The 26999-nt window shown below is 40.0% G+C and overlaps 1 protein-coding gene across 1 annotated transcript in view; it reads left to right on the top strand.

Moving 5' to 3' along the window:
- The window catches only part of PSME4 (proteasome activator subunit 4), a 2990260-nt gene that overhangs the window by 1902707 nt on the left and 1060554 nt on the right, over positions 1-26999 (top strand). Inside the window, exon 31 of the mRNA XM_044055122.1 lies at positions 18584-18713. Coding sequence (XP_043911057.1) covers positions 18584-18713 — 130 coding nt within the window. The remainder of the gene's footprint in view (positions 1-18583; positions 18714-26999) is intronic.

Here is a 26999-nt window from a genome sequence, read left to right as displayed (position 1 = left end):
TTATGGTCTGATCTTACCAGTGATGGATACACTTCCGGTCTGCAGCATAGAGCCCCCATGTTGGTGATGATCAGGTCCAGTATGTTTTCCCCTCTTGTGGGAGTGGTAACAAGTTATTCCATAGCATTTGAGTTTATAAATTCTAGGAACCTTTGGGCTAGGGTGTTGGAGCTAGAGTAATGCTCCCAGTCTATGTTTGGGTAGTTGAAGTTGCCCAATATAATGGTGTTTGTAGAGACCTTCATATTTTCCAGTGTTCTCAGGAAGGCCGAGTGGGGTTCCTGGATTTGGGAGGGTGGTCTGTAGCAGGCTATAAACTGGAAGGCAGTTTTACCCACTGTTAGTTGCACATGGATAGTCTCTGATGCTTCGTGCTGTGCCACCAACCTGGAGGTGTGGGTATCTTTGACGAATATTGATACTCCCCCTCCTTTTGTGGTTTGGTCCAAGTTTTGGGGCCGAAAAGCATGGTATGAGGTATAACCTGGTAGTGCTGGGGTGCTCTCGGGAGCCTTGAACCAGGTTTCTGTTACTGCACAGATATCGATGTTCTCCATGCTAAGGAGAGTTTCGAGTGCGTGCATCTTGAGGTTTAGACTTCTGGCGTTGAGTAGCATTACTCTTAGTTTCTTATCCCTTGTGATACCTATGGAGGTGGGTTTATCTTTTGAGCCTTGCCTAAAAAAGGCACTATGGGGGTGGCAAGAGCCTTTGCCAATATCCAAAAGCCCAGGGGTGACAGGTGCAAGCCGTCCCTAGCGAAGCATCGTGGCTTGTCGAGCATGTCATCCCAAGCTGACAGGCACTGGATCCCCTTTGAATGACACCAGTGTTTATGTGTTTGGTTTGCTGTTGTGGTAGGTCTATGTGAGACTGGAATTGTAGTGAGTGTGGTTTCCTTCTCCTCCTGACTGGTTACGCCAGTACTGAGTTGAGAGAGCTTAGCCTCCAGTTTGGCTATATGGTTGCATCTCTCACATGTGTTGGAATTTGTTGGGAGGAGGAGAGGGTTGTCTGTTTACATGAGGCAGTTGTAACATTGCCTCAAGATTCCCAGATTCACCAGCTGGACCAGAGAGGAGATTGACAACTGACCTTTGGACATGCTAGAATAGTATTGGGAATTCCTTTATAATTGAAAAAAAGGGCCAATGGGGAATAAGGTACTCAAGGGGAGTTTGTGAGGGTGTAGTGCTTTTAATTTTTTAGTGCTGACTTATATAATTGCTTTAGTGAGCAAGTGCCAGGCTTTAGAGTAGGAATAGGGTGTTTATTATGAGAACTAGAATAGTTCTAAGGGAAAAAGTGAAGAGCAGAATTTGTGGAGCCAAGAATGGTTTAAACAAAATTAAGTGGAGCTGCCCAATGCTGCGCTATGCGCAAAATCGCACAAAGCCGCGCCAAAGCGGGTTTTATACAGGGGGACTTGAAAGAGCTAGAAACTGGCCCAAAATGGCCAATAGACTACCAGATTCTTGTGCTGGGAACACTCCTCCAGGGATAGATAGGCTGCTGTAAGCTCCCCACTGCCACTGGTGAACAAAGAAGCCTCCCTTTATCCAAGAAAGGAAATGGGCAACACAGGAACTTTCCAAAAGTCCAGAATACAGCAAAGCCTGTATATGGACTACTCTAGGTCAGGAAAGATGGGAAACCAGGATAATTTTTTTGTTTTTTTTTCTTTTTTGCAACAAACAGCAGGAAAATGCAATAAATATATAACACAGGCTAGTGCACTTGAGTGTGTAGCCTCAACAGGTAAATGCAACAAACAGAACAAACGTTAAAAGTGCAGGTGCAAAAACAACTTTAAACAGTTTAAAACAGTTCAAGAAGCAGAAATACTTGCAGTTTAGCTAGATCGGACAGTCGCCCAGGTAGTAGCAGGAAAAAACCACTTTTATTAGGTTAGGAGTCGCTCTTTTAGCCTCTCTGCTGCTAGCACCATTCTGCAGGACCACGAGGAGCTTGGCTGAGTAGTAACAAGCGCAAAAACCTCGCCAAAGTGGGTTTTATACAGGGGGACTTGAAAGAGCTAGAAATTGGCCCAAAACGGCCAATAGACTATCAGATTCTTGTGCTGGGAACACTCCTCCAGGGATAGATAGGCTGCTCTAAGCTCCCCACTGCCACTGGTGACCAAAGAAGCCTCCCTTTATCCAAGAAAGGAAATGGGCAACACAGGAACTTTCCAAAAGTCCAGAATACAGCAAAGCGTGTTTTTGGACTACTCTAGGTCAGGAGAGATGGGAAACAAGGATAATTTTTTTTTTGTTTTTTTTTTCTTTTTTGCAACATAGTTTCCTTAGTTAATCATTTGCTCACCCAATATACCTGACACATTACTCTGTAGAGAATTTTTAAAGTCTGTCAGTTCATTACAATCTGAAAACATATGCCTCTAGGTACCTCTTTCAACCCTATTACACATCCATCATTTGATGTCTACCTAAGAAACAAAATTCTGTCTTTTTGGGGTATAAAAGTACCTATGCAAACACTTCCAGGCAAAAATCCTAAATATTCTAGACTTTGTTGAATATTTGGGACTCAATTATAGGAGGCCAGAAAAGATTATTAATTGCTTATCTAATCTCTTCCCAATATTTTCTGACCTCCTCTGATTGTGTCCTATAGTTATTATACAGTGTTTTATATGCCCTAATAACTGTCCCTTTTTAAAAAAAAACAGATTCTGTTTTGCATTCAACTGAAAACCTCAACTAGTGCAGGTGTTTCATTTAGGATTCCACTATCCCTTTCTCTCTGCCTATACTCTAATATCAATCTCTTATAGGGAAAGCAATCTCTAGCCTGCAGTCCAAATGTCCTCTTGGCCTATTCCCATTCTGTTACCTTTACCTTTCCCTCTCCCTGTCTGATTATTTGTTCCCAATACATTGTTTCCTTTGCCATCTTCTTCCAGTAAATTCCAACCCCCTCTTGTTTGATCTGTGTATCCCTAATTGCAGTCGTCCCTATTGACAGAACCTCCTTTCTCCATTCCTGTGTTGGCATGGCATAGTTGTTAGTATGCTTTCTTCTACTTTATGAATATAATATTCTGTATGACTTGTTAGTCTCCTTAAAGATCTCCATCCATAAAGCCACTCTTTCCTGATTTTTTGAATGTCCTTCCTACTTCTGCATAATCCCTTTCCACTTTGAATTTTAGTTTTCTGCTTGTGTTACGTTTAACAGCCTTAACTGTGTAGTTTCTACAATATCCTTTCAAATCAGGTAATCCTAAACCTCCTTTTTCTATTCAAAGGATCAATTTATCACACTTGACTACTAACCTCTTCCCTTCCAAGATAAAGTCCTTCAAGTCTTTATTAATTACTATCCACAACTTCTCCTCTTGTTGATAAAAATATTCCTGACCTATGTATAAAATGAAATAGACTAGAAACATTTTTACTGTTTGTATCTTGCTATCCATATCCATAGATAAGAGCTTCTAGTTTCTCTATTATCTTTTGTTTAGTCTCTTCCCACACGTCCTTAGCTGCCATAACTGCATGCTTTTCTACTAAATACTTCATTTTATCATGTCCCCATAAATGTGGGTATTGCTGAACAAATTTATGTATATGCACATAGTTTACAGCTATAGCCTTTGCTTTATTTTCATTGATGCTATGTCTCAAAAAAAAAAAAAAAAACAAGCTGTCTATTCCACAACAGTGAGGAGTTTAAAAAAAAAAAAAAAAAACAACTATCAGAATATTCCACAACAGTGAGGTGTTTTTTTTTTTTTTAATCAGGTACAAAATATTGTCATCTGCAGATGAAGCCAACTTTTCTTGAATACCATACCAATTATATGCTTACATTTCTGAGTCCCTTATTTTCTTTGCCAGTAGTTCTAAATGTAATGCAAATAACAAAAGGAAAAGAGCACAGCCCTGCCTGGTTCCTCTGTTCAGACAACTTATCAGAGAGGAATCCTCTCTCATTAATTTTTGCCTCCGATCTCTCATATATCCTCATAATTAACCTTATTATTATATCAGGAAATGCAAATGCTTTCATTGTCCTGTTCATAAAATCCCATCTTACTCTGTTGAATGCTTTCTCTAAATCAAGACCCACTAACAGCGGCACTGTTTTCTTACATTTTGCTTCCATCTGGATCATCACTATTCCGTTAATGTTGCCAAATGTTTGCCTCGCTACCACAAAACCACATTGATACATATCTATCAACTTTTACAACAGCTTTGCCATTCATTTAGCCATTATAGACATAAACACTTTATAATAATGGTTTAGAATTGAAATGGGCTGGTGTGACATTGGATGTGACAGTTCTTTATTGTCTTTAGGTGTTAAAGCCATCACAGATTTTTTTCCCAAGATGTTGGTGCTTCCCCTTCTTTTAAAATACTGTTACATAAAACCTTCCAGATCTTTCACTTTTTTCCCCTCATAGCTTCAAAAGTTCCACTGGAGTATCATCTATTCTCGGAGAATTTCCCACAGATTGGTTATTCATCACCTTATCTAACTCTAGCCTTGGCATATTTAATTCTTCCATAAATATTTCCATGTGTGCTTTTTCTTTACTCCCCACTTCTCTGTTTTATACAAATTTTCATAACATTTCTGAAATATCTCTCTATAGGATATCTGGTTATTTTTCTTGTTATATGCTCCCTAAGTTTGGCAACAACCCTTTCTACTTTTTGTTACTTAAGTCATTATGCCAAACATTTTTTTGCTCTTGAATTATCTGAAAACAGTTGCTTAACAGCAATCTTTCTTAACTCATGCATATTATCCAGGTACTCCCTTGTCTTCTCTTTGACCTACTGCAGTTGTACATTTTCTTATTCTGTGAGCTTCCCCTTATTCTGCGCTACTTTTGTCAACCCTGTAAATAGTTATTGTTGCGTCTTAACCATATATCTTTTATTTGTACCCTATTTTTAAACTCCAGTTTCATTTTATTCCACTCACTAGGTATAACTTCTGGAGTACTTTCTTTCTACCCAAATAACTCCTGAATAATTTCCACTACCCATTCCTTATAATTCCACTCTTTTTAACAGGTAAGTGGGGAAGTGCTAGTCTCATTTTTACTTCATTACCATGCATTTTGAGCTTGGTAATTACCGGTGCATGATCTGAAGTAGTTATTGATTATATGTCAAAATTCTCAATTAAATGTACATTTTCCTGCGAAATATAATTTCTGTCTAGTCTAGCCCAGTTACTGTGCCATGAGGAATAATATGTAAATTCTCTCTGAGTTCCTACTACTGAATTCATGTTTTACATACCAAATAGTTTCAGAAATTTCTTTAGAAATGTACCTTCTTTTGTTGTATTTTCCCTTTTAGGTCCTCCAGATGTATCTTCATTTTTGCAAATCAAATTCCAGTCCCCACATGTAAACAATAGTCCTTGCAGAAAGATGTTTATTTCACCCAGAATTATTTAATGCTCCATAATAGGAGTTTTAGGTGGAATATAAATACATACCTCCATAATCCTTATCCCTTGCCAGTAGCCCCTTATTACCACAAATCTTCCATTATTGTCTTTTTTCTTCTTATAGTTCTGTTGGAGCTCCTCTAGCAGTTAGTATAAGCACTCCTGTTTTCCTTTGTCCCTGATGCTCTGCTGAATATCCATCCTGAAATCCTTTCTTTATCAAATTCACATGTTCCATTCTTTAGAAATGTGTCCCCCGTAGCATTGCAATGTGCATTCTGCATTTTTTAATATAGTTAAATATACTTTACTTTTTGTCTGTACCCAGGAGACCATTCACATTCCAATATGGAAAGTGTCAACATTGTGATAAGTAGTCATTATTTCTGCCTATTACATATGACAGCTTTTTTAAATGTCTGTTTCCAGCTTTTGTGATACATGCACCCACTAATGTCTGGCAGGTTGATCCTTTAGTTTTCTTAACATTGGAACCTATGTCTCATTTTAAAAGACTTCTTTTTTAATGAAAACCCTTAAACAGCCCATAATACTTTGCCTTTTGGCACAATTTTGTCAGGATCAACTTTTTCTCCTGGTAGGTTTGCATCTAATACAGGTATTGGCTGCTTTCTCATGGCCAGATTTGGAGCATACACATGGTGTGACCTTTCTGTTAATAGTTCCTGCTGTGGAATATCAGTCCAGTTGCTTGTTTGTGCTTTCATGAAATTAATACAGTCTGTGCCTTCTAGTTTCTCTGGTACAGGAGAAAATCTCAGATTTTCCTTATATGTGCTCTAATTCCACCATTTTTTGAAACATTTCTTTAGCAGTCTCATACTCAGCAACCTTTTCTTCATTTCCAACTCTGATTTTTGCAGTTTTATCAGCTTATGTGAATATCTGTTTAATGCTTCCTCCATTTTTCCAGCCTTTTGTTAGAGTTTATATACTCCTTCAGTGTTTTCTTATTTTAATCAGCTTTGAGCGCATTTGACTTATTTTTCTTGTAGATTACTGTTTTAGTTTCTTCTTTGCTGGCATCCAGTAAGTGTACTTACTAGCCAGTAACTGAGTTTACAAAAAGTGACAAGAGTTCCTAGCCCTTGTCTTTCAGTTTTTTTTTCACAGTAGAAGAGCTGAAGTTAAGTTGTTGATCAGTGTGCAGCCATCTTGGAAAGTCTAGAAGAGTGCACTACTTGGTACTTTCCCATGTATAGAATTGTATTCTGCAGCAGTGACCCTCATGTTGAATATAGTACAGTAATGCAACTGTAGTCACCATAAGACTAGATCGTTGAGGAGGTGAGTCATTATTGCAGCATGGATTTCCACCCTTGCTCTTCTTGTACTCTGCACACGTGTGGTAGATGTTCTGGAATATATAGTGTTTTCTGTTTAGGTGGATTAATTATTATTATTAGTAGTAGTAGTAGTAGTATAGTATTAGATTGATAATTTTCTTGGAGTATTTATGATGTACAGTTTACTGTAAGTTTTACTAAGTGTGTGTGTATACTTGTATCTTACCTGTCTTTGAGTTAGCCACCACTGTTCTATTTGACCCGCTTCCCAGTTCAGAACCCTTTTCGAACCTCTGTACATGGGCTCCATACCTGGGAAACTCATCTGCTTTCAGGTGGCTGCAGCACAGTCTATGCATGATTTTAAAACTGAACGGTTACAAGGCCAGTTCCCACTAAAATAACTTTTTTTTTTTTTTGTGAAGTGGGGTGTGATTTTTCAAAAATGTGAACTCTCTCTGTCCAAGCTGATAGTATTTAAGGGAGTGAGGGCCCTCTTAATAGCTAAGCATACTCTTTCAATATTCATTCAGTGCATTTTAGCATTACTCTGCTTTCTGCTAATATTGCACACATGGTGTTCTTCCCTATCTCTGACTTCTAATAAAACTGCATGTATACCCACCTCAGATGCCTTTGAATTTAGTAAGATTTTTTTCCAGAGGCCATGGCTTCCTAACAAAGCAGTTTCTTTAGTCACCTAAAGGCTTTTTCATTTCATTTCACCTCCAGTGGAGCCTTACATTTACTCAGGGGGAAGCTATAGTTGCAAAATTGGGAGCAACTTCTTTTTTTTATGTAGATCTGGACTAGTTTGGCACTGCTTCCACTTTTTCCAGCCTGAAGTTTCACTTGCTCTCTGCCATACCTAACTTGCACTTACCTGGGTTAGCTGTTATTAATTCTTGATGCAGAGAATTTAAAAAGGTATATACTATGGGCGGATGGCTCCTGCAGAACTTTTATGTGGTAAAGCTGTTCTGGATCCCCCTCATTAGTTTCACATTACAGTTCCCTTTACTTTTTTCTTTGTTACATGAAAAGGGCCTTACCTCTTAGCAGCGAACTTGATTTTAGTCGTTTGCAGTAAGACAGTGTTATTTTGTGGTTTGAACTCTCTGACAGCCATTTATGTTATATGTTCTCTATTATGCCTGCTGCAAGCATCATAGTTCTTAACCTGTACTACAGCTCTGTAAAATGGTCTGTCATATTTTTAAGGGGGGGAGAACTGTTCTTCCACCCATGTGCCTTTTTCTTTTAGATGCCTGCCATTTAATAGATCAGATGGTGTGAGTCAGTTTGAGGCTTAGGATACTTCTTTTACAACAAAGAGAGGATATAGCAACAGAGTCACAAAGTATAGGTTTTAAAGTTTTATTAAAATTTTCAGCAAACCCATCTATTTGAGGGTGGGATACAGCTCTCCTTAGTAGTTTCACTTTAAAGCATTTGGAATGCTTATGCACCACTCTGGACACCAGCTGTGATGCTGTGGTCACTAAAACTTTCTTGGGATAATTCCTAAGTATTACTGATTAGTATGTGGTAGACTTTGCAATGACTCTGCAGTTGTACTACCTCAGGAAATTTTTGTATTGCATTATCAGTAATATATCAGTAATATATAGGCTATACTAATGGCCATTGTTCATTTTTACAAGTGATCCCACAATAGCTGCTGCTGTGTTCAGAAAATATCAGAGTACTCTTAAACCCCAGGTTGGGTCTGTCCTTTAGCATTCTGGGCAGGCTGCTTAAAAGTTCTTTATATCCTTCATAGTACCAGGCCAATAGAATCTAGCCACAACTATAGGCTTTGCCTAATTCCTTTCTAAATGACTACCAGAGTGTGTGGCTGTGTTAATTATTACTAAAAGTGTTCTGAAAGGTTTTAAAATGAATAATTCCCTCATCACCTGTTTTCTCTCATTGGTTACACCACACAACATGCCATTTCTTTGCTCAGAGTAGGGGGACATAGTGGGTCTTTTGTGTTATTTTGGTTCTCAGTCTACGTTGTTCTGTCTGGCTCTGCTTATGTTGTAATTTTCCTACTGATCTTTCTTGAAATTGACATGGCTTTATCTGTAGGTCAGCAAAGTTCATATTTTCTTTAATATTCTGACAAGAAGTACTGCCACAGGCTTTTTTTCCTTTTCAGCTAGTTCGCCTCATATAAAGGGCAACCCATGACAATAATTTTTTTTCTGCCAGAGGTTCTGTATGTTTTCCTTTCTCATTCTCAGGATTAAAACTCGCCCTTGTCAATTTCTACACTGACTTCCTTCAATATTTAAACAGGACTCGTGGCTAGTCTGCTATATTTATTTAAACCTTCTACACAGAGGCAAATCTTAACTTGATGTATTCTAGCCCTGCATGTTTCTCTTTATTAATTCTATATGCACATGGATTACTAAGTCTATCTACTTCTTTAAACTGGATAAAGTTTGACCAGTGATTCCATCATAAAACAAACAAGGTACCAGAGCTTCAGGATGTAATTTTTTCAAGAGAAAGCTACGTATTTACTTGTGTTAGAGCCTATGCAGTCTTGTCTCCATATTATAGGTTCATAGGTTCATAGGTTCATACTAGGCTATCTGCCCGAGGGCATTTATAAGCCTAGCCCATAGTTATGTGGCTTTCGCCACCCCTTTAGTTTGAATAAAAACTATGCCTATCATTTTGCTGTGCCTCTGTCAAGCAGTGACACTGAAGTAATCCCTGGGGTATATCTGCAATCTCCCATCCATTGGTCAAGATTCCTCTTGAACAAGGCCAGAGAGGTGCTCTGCCTCACATGTACCGGGATTTTGTTCCACAGCATAGGGAGTCTCTGGGTGATGAATCTGTCCCTCCAGCACGTTCTATTTATAACCATGTCAAGGTTTAAGTCTCCCGCCCTTGTGGTTCTGAGGGATCTAGATTTGTTGAGGTGAAGCATATTCATCAAATCTGGGTTTGACATGGCCTTATATGTCAGGCACAGGTCACCTCTGAGCAAGCGGTATGAGACTGAATAGAGCTGGAGTTCTTTCAGTCGGGCAGCATAAGACATATTTTTGAGACCCTTTATCCTTTTGGTGAGGAACTTTTGGGGCCTTTCAAGCTGCAGCAGGTGTCTGGTCAGATACATTCGAACGGGCATTGTACTCAATCATAGGTCTAATGAGTGATGAGTACAGGGGATGATGACCTCCCTTGATCTAGATGTGAATCCCTTCATGATCAGGTGGGTGATATAGAAGGTTTTCCTAACTACTTTAGCAACATGAGTGTCAAGCGAAGGCTACTGTCAACCTGGGTCCCCAGATCTCTGATGACTTTTCTGTGCTCAGTGGATTGCCACCTATATGGTAGCTAGGGGTAACCTTGTTTTTCCCGAAGGGTATGACTATGCATTTTTGGCGTTTAACTTCAGGCCATGGCTCTGGCACCAGTTATCCGTTTCTGTGAGGCCCTTCTGGAGGATATCTGTGTCAGATGTGTTTTCGACACGGCGCCAGTTTGCAGTCATCTGCAAACTTTGTCAGCCATAACCCTCCTGTGTTTGCTTGTACTTCAGAAAAGTAGATGCCGAACAAGAGTGGACCCAGGACTGAGCCCTGTGGGACACCACTTGTGACAGGCTTTGAGTCTGACATGGCTCCAGCAACTCTGACCCTGTGGGTTCTGTCACTTAGCCAGTTTGCAACCCATCTTGTGATGTATGGGTTTACATTCAAGCTGATGAGTTTTTCGATGATACCTGAGTGGGGTATTGTGTCGAAGGCCTTTGCCAGGTCGAGGTAGGCTGTATGGACTGCCTTTCCCTCATCAATGGCCTTGGTGACTGTCTCGAAAAAGTCAACCATGTTTAAGAGGCAGGATCTGCCTTTGACAAAGCCAAACTGGGTTGGATCCAAAGTCTGCAAGTTCCCTATGTCTTTATTTATGAGTTCCATTATGATCCTCTCCATGGCTTTGCAGATAAGGCTTGTCAAGCTAATGGGGCGGTAATTTCCAGGGTCTGTGGAGGCACCGCCCTTATGAAGTGGGACCACAGTCGCCGTGCGCCACTCCTTGGGTACGTATCCTGAGGTTAGGCTAAGATTAAACAGCTGTCCTAACTGTGGGTTTAATTCCTCGTTGAGTTCATGAAGCACATGATATTCAAATATCATTTCAGTTTTCTGATTGCTAGTTTTGTGCTTGCAAGCGTATTATATTTGAGCCAATGTAATAAATGCTTCCTAAACCAATCACCGTAATTCTTTCTGCTACAATAGTAAAGTTCACAAGTTTGATGGCAGCACATTGACAAAGCACAGGTTCTCCACTTTTAACACTTTAACATTCAACTTTATCACATACCATAGGTAATAATTTTCAGGCACCTTTTTTAAAAGACCCTTAACACTGATCAGCAGTCTATTATAAGCATTCTGTTGCTGTCATCAGTTGTGTACTTCTTGACTATATATCCTTTTCTAGAGCATCTAAAAGAAATAACTTCAAATAATGACATTTTTGTCTATGGTTACGGGGCAGGAAGCTTATTTAAATGAAAGCTCGTTACTAGACCTTTGCATAAGCCAGTTCACTTAGTAACAAATGCTGTACTGCAAATATCAGCTGTTCTGAAGGTTTAGGTCACAATCAGCTACCCAGGTTCGGATATTACTAGGGTGTGTTCTTATAAATGTATCTACAGATAGAATTTCCAAAATTTTTATTACATTATTTATATGAAGTACTAGCCACAGTTTCAGAATCACTTTAAATAAGTGGTATGTATGTGACATACTAGTCTGTGTGAAATGTCAGTTCAGAAAACTTAGTCAGTGGTATGTGATTTTTTGGTGTGTCTATGCAAATGCCCAGTTAGAAAACTAAGACTGTGCGTCAGGTGAAGCTTCAGTCTTTGCAAAAGATCCCTTCTTTCAGTTTGATAGTCGTGTGCATCAGAGTCTTTCAGATTCATGTACATTTTTACTTTCTTTACAGTTAGGTGGGACAGTAGAATTCTGGCCCATTCTGTCTAGGGTTCATTCTCCCTAGCAAGCATATCTTGCAAAAATCCACTTAAGCCACCTTGCTTCCTGTGGTCCAGTCTTTGTCAGGGTTGAACTGTGGATAAACAGATTGGCAGTTAGGTGGAAGGTTGATTTACCAGGGAAGAACTCGCCTGCTGCAGGTTTTTCGGGTGTTGATTTGTGACAGCACATCTGTACTGCAAGGTGATGGTGGAAACTACCAGAGCCTTAGTCAGTTTCTCCTTTTTCTACCAGGGCTTAATATTCTTAGTCAATAAGTACAAGAATTGGTCTCTCTCTCCCAAGCCAGCTACACCCAGAATAATTAACAAACTTCTCACACAACTCAGGTTCTTTTTGTAAACGTGTTATTTGCTACTCTAAAGACTGTCTCTAGTGGAACTGCGGTGGTGGTGCTGCGGTAGCGTTGTTGCCTCACAATTAGATGCTGTCCTGTTCGATTCTCAGCTAGAGCGTCTTCTGTGTGGAGACATGCGTGAATGGGTGTACCTTCGCTGAAGGTTGTGCGTCAGGGCTGGCAACTCGGCATGTAAAAATCTACTGCCAATCATTAGCGGACTGGAGTTCCGCTGTGGCGACCCCTAACCGGGAAAAAGCCGAAAGACACAACAACAACACAACAAGACTTGTCTCTAGTGGGAATAATACTTGTATAAAGCAGGCAGCTTTGGGACAATTGCAATACAAGAAAAGACAGGAGTCTGCCTGCTGGGAACACCAGTGTAGTAAACATTTTTACTTTTAACAATTAAATTAGTCACAGGAACCAGCTTTCCAGTCTGAAGTCCATATTTATTTACAAAAAAGGTTGTCAAAAAGGAAAAGTGCAGTTTACTCAGGCTGTTCAGTCAGTTGTAGTTGCAAATAAACTCTGATAAATGTCCATACTCAGCATGCTTTATACAATTCAAGGCACGTATATTATTTCTTTATGGACAGGTACAATATCCCCTTTCCCACACAGGAGTTTGGTAAAATACCTGGATAGAATAAATGAGCAGTACTTACATAAACCTCACTTGACAGACTTAGGCTCCAAGTATGTTTCTCTTTATATGTTCTCACAGGTAAGGATAACCTGAAATCCCTTCTCCTTGCAGTTACAGTCAGACATGCATCCAAGTGGCCTGTCCTTTAAAAGGTATCAGTTTGCTTCTCTCACAAGAATACCCTGTAGATTTCATTATTTCTGGTACATTTTTCTTATACAGTCCACCCTCCCATTCTGCTTACTAGCAGGGCACTTGTCTTTAATTAGCCCTGTTTGCAGCTGTTACTTTTTAACTCTAACCTGCTTGCCCAATTTGCCACAAGAACATTTGTTAATAACAAATCTGATGGCTGACTTTGTCAGCCATTCCTGGTCATCATAAAAGAGGAGTAAAAGGAATATGGCTTATTCTTTTTGTTGCCAAGCTGCTCTTTAATGACAATGGAGCAAGACAGCATCCATTTGGCAAAAGAGCCAGTCAGCTACTGAAAAGATTTAGTTGATAGACTACTGTCCAGCTATAACCCAGTCATACAGTAATTTACTGTAGCATTTACCTAGGATTTAATCATCTGCACTTATAGTGAATGTAGTCACACAGCTGTGCTTTTAATAGGTATTGTATAATTTATCTATGCAAATAGCATAGTGGTCTAGTGGATAACTGTTCATCGTGTGCTTCTTCTGCATCGTTATTCTCTTTATGCAAACGCATGTTCTTTAGTTATTTCCACTTTATTAATTACTAGTTATTCTTTTTCCTCTGTGTGCTGCTTATAGTATTCATTAAAAGTTTCTACCATTTTCAATGTCATAGCATTTTGCTTGCTTGCCTTGATTTATATAATTATATGCACCATTATCATTACACACTGTGTGTGGGGGATGGTAGTGCACATTTGGTTGACTAGACATAATTTGTAAACACTATTTCAAACTTCTCCATTGCATGTTATGTTGGCTGAAAAATGGTGTCCTCTTGCTTGCAGAGAGATTTGCTTAGTCAGCTGACAGTGACATTTTGCTTTGTAAGTGTAGCTTGTTGCATTTCTGAACGTGTCATTGGTATTCCATGGGTCAGAGTGAAGCATCTATGCCAGAGAAATTTGCCTTGATACAAAAGGGAACAGCTTAGGCAAACATTACAATTGTGGGGTACAAAAAATAAAAGATGGGTAGTCTGTGTATTTTTTAGAGGTGTTGTAAAGTAATAGGAATAAAAGAGAAAGTAACCATATTCAAGTTCATGAATAAAGAAAAAAGTGGAACAGTCAAGATTGCTTAGAGTTGGCTGCATGGCAGATAACCCAGGTTCAGTTTGAGGCCTTGGGTGCTAGAGGAGCCAGTAAGGTAGGAATGGGCATGACTGACACCAGCTGGGGTAAAGAAGAGTCTCCCTTCAAGAGTGCCACTAAGGGAAGGACTGTGATTTTAGCCCTCAAACTAGGGATAGTGGGTGCCAACCTGCCAAGAAATGCATTCAGAATCACGCACTGAAAATCCTTCTGTAGTCTGCATTGATTGCATTGTCTTTCTGATGAACAGAAGGAATATTAGAAGCATTCAGAAATTCTGATAAATCCTGCTTAGATGATGGTCACTGTTCTCAGCTGTCACCTCCCTCTCCTGTTTGTCCTGGGATACGAAGTGTCAGGGAAATGCATTGACAAATGAGTGATAGAGGCTTGATTGTTGGGGGGAGGAGAGGAACAAGGTTCACTGAAAAGATTGATAGGATGCTAAGCAGTTGAAGTTGAAAAGAAAATGCTGCTATCAACAACGGAGAGACTAAATTCTCCTTCTCCTTTTTTAAAAAGACTGCTTTTAGTCCATTTAGGGCCCTTCTGTATACATGGAAGTTTTGGTTCGTGTTTATCTACAACTTCCCCATTATAATCTGTGTTTTGAGGCTTAACAATATAGCGTCTATAAAGTAATGGCACCTGATTGATCATAATTTATTCAGCTTTTCTTGTTCTTATTTCATTTTATGACATTTTGGAACTGGTAGACTTCAGGAGAAAGGTTGTGAAGAAATTTGGAAATTGAACACTATATTCCATAATATCTGGTGCTCAAGACATGGATGCCAAGAAATTAATCTCGAGAATGAGACCCAGTCGTAACTCTTTATAGTACATAGAGTTTTATCTATGCCATATACTCCCTGTTACACACAAAAAAAGCAGCAAAGTGTTCTACCAGCTTTGAAACCCAGTAAATATCGAGTACCATCACATATAGATAGAAAGGAAGAAGAAAATAATCAGCCCTAATGTAGATAAGGTATTTACTGACTGATATCTGTACAATTGTGTGGATATAGGAGGAAAGTTATTCAGGGACTGTCAAATAAGGTATTTACTGACTGAAATCTGTACAATTGTGTGGATATAGGAGGAAAGTTATTCAGGGACTGTCAAATAAGGTATTTACTGACTGATATCTGTACAATTGTGTGGATATAGGAGGAAAGTTATTCAGGGACTGTCAAATAAGGTATTTACTGACTGATATCTGTACAATTGTGTGGATATAGGAGGAAAGTTATTCAGGACTGTCAGATAAGGTATTTACTGACTGATATCTGTACAATTGTGTGGATATAGGAGGAAAGTTATTCAGGGACTGTCAAATAAGGTATTTACTGACTGATATCTGTACAATTGTGTGGATATAGGAGGAAAGTTATTCAGGGACTGTCAAATAAGGTATTTACTGACTGATATCTGTACAATTGTGTGGATATAGGAGGAAAGTTATTCAGGGACTGTCAAATAAGGTATTTACTGACTGATATCTGTACAATTGTGTGGATATAGGAGGAACGTTATTCAGGGACTGTCAAGCTTGAAGGAAAGGCTCTTCTCTTATACCTGACAGTAATAACACTTAAGTAGTGTGTAACATTTGTTACACACCTTTGAAAGTGCTGCCACACTCTGGTCTCGTGCTGCAGAAGTGTGTAACAGTTTTATCTTTTTTCTGATTTTGGACTGTAATTGTACTCTAGTCACTAAAATAATAATTTAGGATATGTTATATCATTCTTTGAAGTTTTGTGATGGTAACTTCCGGGGTTAATGGATCACATTAGTCTATAACTGTAATGCATCTTCTTATTTTTATCATACATTGGTCTTTCTGTAGTAATGTTTTTCTGTGGCTTATTTACTTGGCATTTGTTTACCGGGAAAGTCCAACTGGGCATGAATCCCATTTTCAGAGGAGGCCCCAGCAGAAAAGCTCCACAGATGTAGTTCAATTAACAAACATCATAATATCAACACACAAAGTACAGTATAAAGCAACAGTGGGACATGTACAGTAGAGAAAAGATAGGACAGAAAAAAAAAACTTACAGAAAAAAGGAGACTCTACATACAGGATAAGTGCAGTCAAATCAGAGGAACATTCAATGAATGTTGAACGCCAGTAATATATTAAACACCAAGTAAAATACTATAAATTGATATAACTGATGATATCATGTAAAAAATGGATAGAAAGACTCAGATAAAGGTAAGAGATTTTACGGATGGAAAGAGAAAAGAAAAAGGAACTATAGTAGGGGATTTGGAAAATTAGAGAAGAGAGCAAGGAAAGAGGAAGAAGTAAGGGAAAGAGAAGGGAGAAAAAAAAGGATACTGTCATCCTAGTGTAAGACATGTACAGTGCAAAGAGTTAAGGAAGAATCTCTCTGAAGATTGTTTGGATATGTGACTGCAAGGCATTGCTTTAATATCTGTGGGAATACTGTTCCACACTTGGCCACTGAGTAGAAGTCAATACCTTTCAACCTCTTAGAAAATATGGACAAAGCCATAAATAATGTGTGGGGCAAAGCACCAAAAATAGGGACGATTTTTAAATATTGCTCTTACAAACATAGAAAGTAGATACAATAACAGGTTTTGCATTAGCATAAATTGTCTGAAGGATAGGAATTCTGAAACTCAATGTCTCTCATTATTTTATGATTTAAATCCTCAGTAATTTACCAATGATTTGCTAGAAAACCACAGTTTTATGAAAAATGGACCAAAAATATGAGGTAAAAAATCTGGACATTCTGCAAAAATCTATACAGTTGAGAGGTATGATAGGAGTATAGGCAGCGACCTATACTTTTTTTTGGTTTATAGATATCAAGAAGATGTTTCTCAGATGAACAAAGAGGGTGATTTGAGTTAATGCTTAAGAATGGTGCTGGTTGCTAGGTGGTGTGAAGATTTGTATACCATTTTATGAGCAAGGAGGAGTTAAGTAAACTTGATATAGTGAGGTAATTTGGGACAGTTTAAATATTTGAGGGCAGAGCAGTGATGAGAGTTGTATGTCTGATTGGCTGCAAATTTGAAGATACAGATGTCTCAGAGCAAGTTATCACTGTATGTGTGATCAGTAGTCATTCAGTCTTTTTTATAATCTTCATACCCATTGTATTTGTAATAGCCATGATGTAGTATATTACATTGTTTGATTTAAAAAAATGTTACTTAAAGCAGTCTAACAAAGATTAAGTCAAATTTTTAAAAGCCAGTTGTCTTTGAATTCTCACTGCAACTGTTTTGATCCTTTAGCTGTCAAATTTTTTCTCACTAGTCACTCTAAATGGTGCTGGATATGCAGTAGCATTGCTTGGTTCACCCTTCTAATAACACCAATCTGTGCTCTGTTCTCATGTTACTCCTCTCCATCATTGGGCTGTTATGTTGGATAGAATGATTGATGGATGCTCATAAAATGCTAATTTTTTTTCCAGCCAGGCTTGCTAATTGGAGACCTGAGCTTGTTTATGAAGTGCAAGGGCCAGCGCCATGTAGTATACTTGGGTCTATATTAGGTAATCGAAACTTTAGGTAATCGAATACATAAAGCTCAACACCTAAACAGCGAAAGCTGTAAATATCGAACAGCCACTTCTGCAGTTTTTTTCCTAGGAAAACAGTTTGCTTGGCCATTATCAGGAATCTGCCTTTTTTCCACTGTAGAGCAATCTCAGTTAGGGGGAGTGTGTGTGTGGGGTGGGTGATGCCCCCCACTCAATTAGGGTTTGAAAATTTTTTTTTCTACGGCCAAGCAAATTTTTTCCCTACGAAAAATTTTGTGGAAGTGGCAGTTCGATGTTTACAGCTTTCACTGTTTAGGTGTCGAGCTTTAGATATTCGATTACCTAAAGCTTCGACTATATAATATAGACCCAGTATACTTAACTTCCACACCAGTAGGGCTAGCTGTTTTCAGCTTTTTACTGTACCTTTTTTTCCTTTGAGTTCCCTTACTGTCATATTTAATGTTTGTTTCTTTTTTCTGCTTCTGACTAAATGAACTGTATGTGGAGGGACTGTTGTTTTTATACTGTGTGGTATTCTGACACAACCTGTAGTATCATTTAGTGCTTTGACGTCACAGTGTAGCTGTCCATTAAGTTTACCCCACCACCACCACATTCTTTCATTCAGAGTTTCTTAAATCTTTTGATCTTTCTGGATGAGTATTATCAATAATGAAGCTACACAGGAAAATTGTGTTGGAAGGTGTATGTAACATTTATTTCTTAGCCATTAAAATAATATGTAAGGGCTTATTTGTCAAAGATTCCTTCTTTTTAAAATCTTCATCTGCATTTATCATTTGTGTATGATAAATTATGCATTTTAATACCTAATAAATGTGTTTTTTCCTCAAATAAAGTTTGATAAGCTAGTGCCAGAGTCATGTTATCAGGCTTATTCTAGTACAGTTTAACCATATATTGTAACCTCTGCCTGTGACTGAAAAACATTTTTTCCTCATTCAAGGCCTTGGAAGTTTGAACATCTAGCAATTGGATTCCTTTCTCTACTTTTGAGGGATGATTTACAGTTGCCTAATCGAGCCATCACTTTCTTCATCCAGTGTCTTGTCCATGATGCTCTTGTTGTTCGTAAGGTAAAACTGGCTTGTAATGTTTATTTTCATTTTAGAATTAAGGGATCAAATTACCTCATTGATCTTTTTATTGCCTGTTTCTTGAGATGTTAAACAAGGACTTAAAACTAGAATACATTAAAGAAATCAGAGCACATTTACAGCTAATTAAAATGTAATTAAGTTATTTTCATTATAGAAAATAACTTGTGATGACTAAAAGTAGGTGTGCGCTTATATGCAAACTTATTATGCAATCCCCAAGAAGCCTGGATAACATAAATAGAGAATATACAGTTGTGTTTCCCTTAAATAATTCATGTTGCAGTAGAAAGGAGTTTTTTCTTTTGTTACTGAAGATTTATTCAAGTCAAACTGACTCTTTTGAGTGTGTGTTAACTGGGATCACTGAACATTGGTTGAAGAAGTTTTCTCTTGCTTGCTACGTTAAACTTTTTGTTTCATTATTTAGGATTGTTTTGAAGTAACACTGAAACTGTTGTGTGCTTGAAATAGAACTATTTAAATATATAATGAAAGTTTTTAGCAATATGGATGGTCTTTGTGTGTCCCATTGTTAATTTTTCATAGAAATTACAGGTAAATGCTCATTATGTTTGAGAGTCCTTGATGGAGAACTGTAACTGGATTCAGTATTAATCACTGGTGGATTTGAGAGAGCTATAAAAATGAAATTTGATACACTTTTAAAAATCCACATAATAGAACAGAAGGGAAAGTTTTCTTAATCTAGTTTATTAAGGTAGTCTTTTTAGCTTGTGGTGTGGTGTTTCAGAGTATGTTCAAAGTGACGTAAGTGATGGATATTGCATATCTAACATTTGGAGTCCTTCTTTATGGATCAGCAATTAGGTTAGTCCTCTCAGCCAGTCGCACCCTGGGATTTTGTCTTGGAAACTGTTGCTCTCTGGGGGGTGGGGGTATTGTACATGTGGTGTCCACACACAACAGTAGCATTGCAAACCAAATGCACACGTGTTTCTAGCCATTGCGTGCCCCTGGTCTTTTCTACCAGTTGTATAGTGCAGATAACTTTCCTTGCTCACATTGGCAAAACATTCCCATATTCAGTACCTGGAAGCAAATCTGTAAAGTGCCATCAAATTACAAGTCAAGGTCTACACCAGCCTGAATTGCTTCAGGACGGAACACAGCATAAAACACTGCAGTGATCACAAGCAAGTTAAGTACCCCTAATTCCAGTGGAATCAACTCCTGAAATCTGTCACTAATAAAACAATTGTTGTGGATGCAAGTTCATTACCCATCTCTACAGGGTCCTCTCTACAGTTTCCAGTCCAATTTGGAGCATCATTAATATGGACATAGATTTGGAGTGCAGGCCATGGACTTCTCCTCCAAGAGATAAGGTCAGTTGTTAAAGTAGCCTTCTGGTCTCCATAGCTAGTAAAGGTTCAATGATGTGCCCATCTTTTGTTTCAGCAGATGACTGGGGACCTTGAAGTGGCTCACCTCAACTCTCATTTTATGGGAGTGTTTCAGATTGCAGTAAGACAGAGCATAATGTCTGCTGGTGTGGTATTGGAAAGAAGACTGTTTTGTCACTTTGCTATAGGCAAGGAGGACCCAAGACTGAGGACTCTCCATCAAGTGTCTTCATAGTCCAATAGGATGTACTGGGAAGGATCAAGTTTCCCTTGGACATCCTGTTGTATGGCTCATGTGTGAAGTCCTAGACAAAAAGCAAGTGTTAGTATTTGATGGAACTTAGTGCTGTTACTGATCTGGTGCAGACCTCACATCTCAATGTGCAACCTTTAAGGGCAGACACATTCCATTGTACTGAACCCATGTTTCCCAACTGCTGGCATCCACCTCTAAGTTCAAGAGAAGGGAAAATACTATTGTGTACCAGTTACTTATGTCATTTTTATCCCTGCACAGCAACATGCATGAGCTTGCTTCTGGAGTTTGTGACAGCCGGGGTACTTCCTTTTATTTACGTTCTTGTGAAAGCGTGTGAAGATGTTCTGACTGAAATCAGTGTTGCAATATTCATAATGAATGGGTTATCATCGCTGATTTCTGGCTAGGGTACCAATGCTATACCTCCCCAGGTTTGCACATCTGATGTGTGACCTTAACTTGCAAGATGAGGTTTATATAGGCGGATGTATGAATGTAATGCCCCAGACTGTCTCGCTGCCAGCCTGAATGCAGGTCAGGTATCCATCAGTCTGATTGTCATTTGGTCTTTGGTACTGTTGCTTTGAGTAAATCTGCAAATGCACCATTGGGGAATCTTACTTTGCTTTTCTAATGTGTTTTGGTTACTGGTGTTAGATGAGAGGCAAGTGCTAGTGTAGTAGGCAAACTCTGTACAAAGACTTGCATACCCAGTGCCTTTTCTGCTTAGGAGCAGAACACAACTACAAGGCCTGTTCAGGTTACTAATTATTTGCATCTAAAATGTTGCGATATGGTTTGTCCTCGCTAAAGGAGACTCAGTGTTTTAAACACTTTGCCCACTCTGAGATGGCGAAGATGGTATGTCTTGGGAAGCCTATCATTTTTGCATAAGAAGAAGGTTAAAAGAATTAATCCACAAAATCAGTCAGCTCTTTCTAATTCCAATGTACTTGCTGAGGTTTCATAATCCACTGTATGTCCATTTCCATTTCAGATGCCCTCTACCAAGACCCTGTGGGAGTCTGTTATGACTGAGAAAACTGCAGATAAAGCTGGAACCATGTATCATCATCTCAGAGAACATTATGCAAATACTAGTTAGGGAGGTTGTCCCAGATAAGCTTATTGAGGTATGTCAGGGATCTGAAACACCACACTTGGTTCAGACTGATGTCACACCAAGGAAGAAATGCCAAAAAACTGAGCATGTAACTTCTCCTCTGCCTTATAGGGAGAAGGAATGGGTAGACTATACAAAGCCATTATGGCCCTGAAGCCACTATCCCTTTCTTCCCAGTACTCCACCCCCTCAAAATATTATTGCGAAATTCATCTCCTTCTGAAGATGAGTATGGGTCTGATTCATATCATTCCCTGGCTATTCATCTCAAATCCACTCCCTGTGACCAAGTCCACTCAGATGATGAAGATTCCCTTTCTCCTGATTCTCCTGTGGAAGAAGCTTCTTTTGGAGAGACAATATTAAACATGATGAAACATTTTGAGTGGAATCTAGGCAGATTACAGAGGTTCAGAAAGGAATCTACAACCTCTTAGAAATGGCCACTCCTGCCCATTTGTCAGTTCCCTCTGTTCTTGAGGCCTTCTTGGATGCCCTTCATTCTACCTCTGTTTCCCCTGACTTGCAGCCTTCTGCCCCCAGAAGGCCAAGCAGATTTTATCAAGTCCTGATGATCTTAAATTCTTGTTTAAAAATTCCATGCCAGACCTCTCTGCAACATCTCTTTCTCCTGATAAACATTCTAAGCTCCTCCCTAATACCAATGCCCTCCCTTAAGTGAAGGTTAATAGGGCTATGGTTACATTGTATTAAAAGGTTTATAACTCCTGTACTTTGGCATTCAGGACTATAAATTACCAACCCAAATAACAAGTATTTGATATCCATTCTCAGTTCCTTAAACAAGGTAGTGGTAGATTCACAAGGGACTGATTCTAAGCAAGAAATGTCCTTTAATCAGGCTATACAAGTAGTTAGAGACAGCATTAAATGTAGTTATACTGTAGATGCCTTATCCAGAGCAGCTGTCACTGGTTCTGTCTTCCCCATGTGTCCGTATTTGCACAGTCAACTTGTAACTGAAGACTTGAAAGCTAAAATTATAGATTCCCCATTAGACAAAAATCTCTTTTGGATGCCATGCAACCAGTCTTTTCAAAACAATCCAAGAACAGGGAAAAAAATGAAAGACTGCAGACAGCTTCTTTTAACCTTCACACCTAGTTACCAGAGGAATTACCCAACAAAAGCAATCTCTTTTGTTAGAAGAGATCCTAGTCCCAGTCAGAAACACAATAAATCCCTCAGAAACCGATTCTCAGAATGATCGTGGAAAGATTCTTCTTCTGGGATGCCTTCCTTATATACAGACCTCTGCGACTATGTACAAAGTCCCCACCCCCATCCCAAACTTTCCAGTCTAAGGAAGGCTTACCCAGTTAATCTCCATCTGGAAAAAGATTACCACAGACCAATGGGCACTTCCTGTAATAAAAAATGGCTATGCCAGGTCTTGGATGGAAATCCTTCCTCTAAATGGCATGCTACCTCCTCCCCACAACCAGATCCACCTATTTCTATCCATCCTATGGGAATTTCTGGTACAAGGCACAAATAGAACCAGTCCCCAAGAGTTTTTGGGAAAGGGCTTTTATGCCAAAAATTTCCTATTACCAATGAAAGAAGGGGAATGGGGACCCATACTAGATCTTTCTCTACAAAAGGGAAAGGGCTTTTATGCCAGAAATTTCCTATTACCAATGAAAGAAGGGGAATGGGGACCCATACTAGATCTTTCTCTACAAACATTTTTGAAAGTGTGTGTCAACTTTCAAAATGCTTTCCCTGCACACTCTGTTTCCGTTCATTCTGCCTCAGGCTTTTCTAGCACCTCTAGCTCTAAAAGATGCCTACCTCCATATTCCAATTCACTCCCCCACAAGAAATTCCTCATGTTTTGTGCTGGGTCATCTCACTTTCAGTTTGCTGCTTTGCCTTTTGTGCTTTCCACAGCCCCAAGAGTAATTGCTTTATGTCAAACACAGGGAATCCAGATTTTTCCCTATTTAGATTACTTCCTAATCCAAGTTTTCTCTCCTCCATTACTCCTGCAACACCTCCAACCAACTCTCACAGTTGGGGTTTGCTGTCAGCTACAAGACATCCTCCTTGCACCCAGCTCAGAACATAGTTTTCTTGGGCTGTAAACCGGACACCATAAGGATGCAGACCTACTTGCCTCAGGAAAAAGTGCAGAGCCTTGCAGATTACTTTCCCAGCTTGACCTCCCTCAGCCAGTACTCAGCAAGAGAGATACTAAGGGCCATGGGATTCATGTTAGCATCTGTCCCAATGCTCTCCCTAGCCAGACTACAATTGACAAAATCCAGTGGTACCTGAAAACAGTATAATTGAAGCACTCTCATTATCTCGGCACCATAATCCCTCTATTACCTTGTTTTAGGAGAGAGTTCTTAAGTTGGAGGACCATGTGATAGTACAGGACTTCCCTTTAATCCCACCTCTTCCATTTCAGGAAATGTACACACGTGACTTGAACAAGGCCAGGGACACACCAGTTCCAGAGCAGTTAGCAACCAAAACTACTAAAGGAAGACATCAACATAAAGTAGATGAGAGACGTCATCCAGGCTCTTGAAGTCTTTTCCCATGTATGGAGGCCAGGTCCCCTAAGCATATTCACAGACAGCACCATAGTCAGCTTTCAGTGACAAAGAAATTCCACTACACCTTTCCTCCTTTACCTCTCATCCCAAGGGTTCTTCCAAAGGCCCATCTATCTATCTGTGTGTGTGTGTGTGTGTGTATATATATATATATATATATATATATATATATATATATATATATATAAACTTCTTTCTCTAGTGGCGTGCTTAGTATTTAAAGTCAATTGCTTGTTGTTTTTGTTGTAACAGCATGGCCAGTTCTAAACCTGCTGGGTTTAAAAAGTGCAGTACCTGTGGACACAAAATCCCACTTTCTGATGCACATGCTGAGTGTGTTGTTTGCTTAGGGGTGACTCATCTTGACTCTGCATGTTCTGTCTGTGCTGGGTTCAAGCAGCGGGCACTCATTGACCGCCGGAACAAACTCATTCTGAAGGGGCTCCTTCCAACTTCCTCCTCTTCACCCACCCCTTCAACTTCAGGGGCTCAATCCTCCACTAAGAAGCATAAAGATAGTAGGAGATCCCCCAGCAGATCTTGCCACTCTGGTAATCCTCCCACCAAAATTCCAAGGCTCTCGGAGCAGACTGCTTCAGCTCCAATAGTCATTCAAGCCTCCTCTCCTCATTGGAACCATAGTGTCTCCAGAGTCTGTGTGTTTGAGACCAAAGTCCTCTCTCTTGCAGCAACCAAGGCCCTCTTCCAGACCCGCTTTGGTGGCCTCCTCTAGGTCTTCCCATAGCCTCTCTGAAGTCAAGGTGGATAGCATGATGGTAAAATTCCTCAAGACACAGATCCCATTTGGGAATCTTGCCTGCTCTCTCCCCTGTTGTATCTGTGAGCAACATTCCCTGTCTTCACTCCTCTTGCTTCTCCTCCAGTCCAACACCAGATTTTGGAGTTATCAGGTCTGAGCCTCGTTGGAGCCAACAGGTATGGTTACCTCTACTCCAACTATCTCCCTGTCTCACCTGAATCTGATGGTTTCAGAGCCTAGCAGTTCTTGGAGCCGTAATTTTGGCACTGGTTCTGAGGGGTTGACATTGGCTACAAAATTTACAAAGCTGTCTCTTCATCTCAGAGGTTTGGCATTTAACAGCTCAGCTCCAACTCCCAACTTGGATCTGGGGGAGGTTGGGGCTCGCAGAGCTTCCCTGTTGACAGCTTCGGCTCTGGCGGGGGTGCCTGGGGTGTGCTGATCTCCCTTGGCTTACAAGATGGAAAGGGTTTGCTGCACCCAGAAGAGCCTCAATTCTGCCTGCTTCAGACTCTGCCCCCCCCCCAGCTGTATCTGTGCCTGACATCTACTCTATCCCTTTAAGACAGCCTGCCCAGAACGACTTCCAGCCTGCTTCCCATTTGAAATCCCCAGAGTCTTCCGATACCTCTCTGGAACACCCCACTGAAGATATTCCTCAGAAGTATGCATGTAAAATGAGACACCTGGATTTCCCTTTGGAATCCCCTCACTGAGGGCACCAATCTCATTGAAGGAGAAGGGTCCCCCAGATCTCCACCCATGTATGTCTCATTTGAGACCTCATGGAAGTTCTTCACAAAAGGGTGGTTGGTCTTCCAAAAGCCCTAATCCAGAGGAATCAGTGTTTCTGGAAGCCTTTGGATCAGGCCCCATCTACCTCTTGGTTGTCCCACCTTGTGTGACCCCCTTATCGACCTTGTGTCTTGCAGGGCATGGAAAGAACTGGATACAATGGAACCTAACCTTAAGCAGCCCAATAAGATCCTTAGTGCCCCTTCTGATCGACCACATTGAATTAAAGGGATTCCAGTCGATGCCATGGTGGTTACAGCTGCCCAGCAAAGCTCCACTGTCCTTCCCCCTAATAGGGAGTCTGAGGCTTTTACAGGTTTGGAAAGCAGATTTATCCTTCAACAACCTTCACATTGCAGGCATTGAACTACCTGGCACACATAACCAGGCTACAGAGGGACTTGGTTAAGAAACTCTCTAGCTCATTCCTAGGGTCCATGTCTGCCGAGGAACAGAAATCCTATTCCTCAAAAATGGCAACCCTCCAGTCTGTTTCCAACACGTCCGTGAGGTTAATCTCTCATGTGGCAGAGGGTGCCTCACAGGTGGCCGGATCAGGCGTTGTGGTTAGACCCCACTCCTGGATGCAGCTGTGTGATTTTTCTGAACCCTATAAGGCATCTTTTGTCAGCACTCCCTTCGATGGATCGATTCATTTTGATCCGATGGTTAAAGATGCTCTCCCAAAGTGAAATGGACGGAAAGACCTTGTCTGCCTTCAGGATACGCTTCTCTACCCCACAATGGTCCTTTTTCAGAAACTAGCGTGGAGGTAAGAAGTTGTGGTTCCATAAATCATAAGGTCCTTTTCAGGATTCACAAGGAGACCTTTCTCCTAGAGGCAAAGGGAGAAACGGTTATAACAACAGACACCACCCTCGCAGCAGAGGGGCTCTGATGAATCTGGGATCTCGAGATTCTTTCTCAGACAGGCCCAGTTAGTGGTCTTGAAGCATTGCCTGGCTGCTGTACTCTGAAAGCAGTCGGGGGACGTTTGTCTCTACACCTAACAGCCTGAGAAGCCATCAGAAAAGATTATTGGGTGTTAAAGATTATATCCAGAGGCAATTCTATACCCTTTTCCCAAAAACCTCCTCCAGGAAGATCCTCCCTATGTCCTACCCAATCAGCGGGGGCTACAGAATTAGAGATTGCAAAGCTGCTCTCAAAAAGAGTCATCCAGAGTGTCCCCCCAGACCTGCTCGGATCCGGCTTTTACTCCAAATTCGTTTCAGTGCCCAAAAAGATAGGGGAACTTAGACCCAGTCTGGATCTTACTTCCTAAACAAGTCATTTGCCAACTCAAAGTTCCAAATGGTCATGCTACAGTCCATTCTACCATTCCTGCAGAAGGACGACTGGATGTACTGTAT

This window comes from Protopterus annectens, chromosome 1.part2 (genome assembly GCF_019279795.1).
Source record: "Protopterus annectens isolate FY-2018-M chromosome 1.part2, PAN1.0, whole genome shotgun sequence".
Lineage (NCBI taxonomy): Eukaryota > Metazoa > Chordata > Ceratodontiformes > Protopteridae > Protopterus > Protopterus annectens.
Note: the sequence above shows the minus strand (reverse complement) of the source record. Positions and strands in the feature narration are given on the sequence as shown.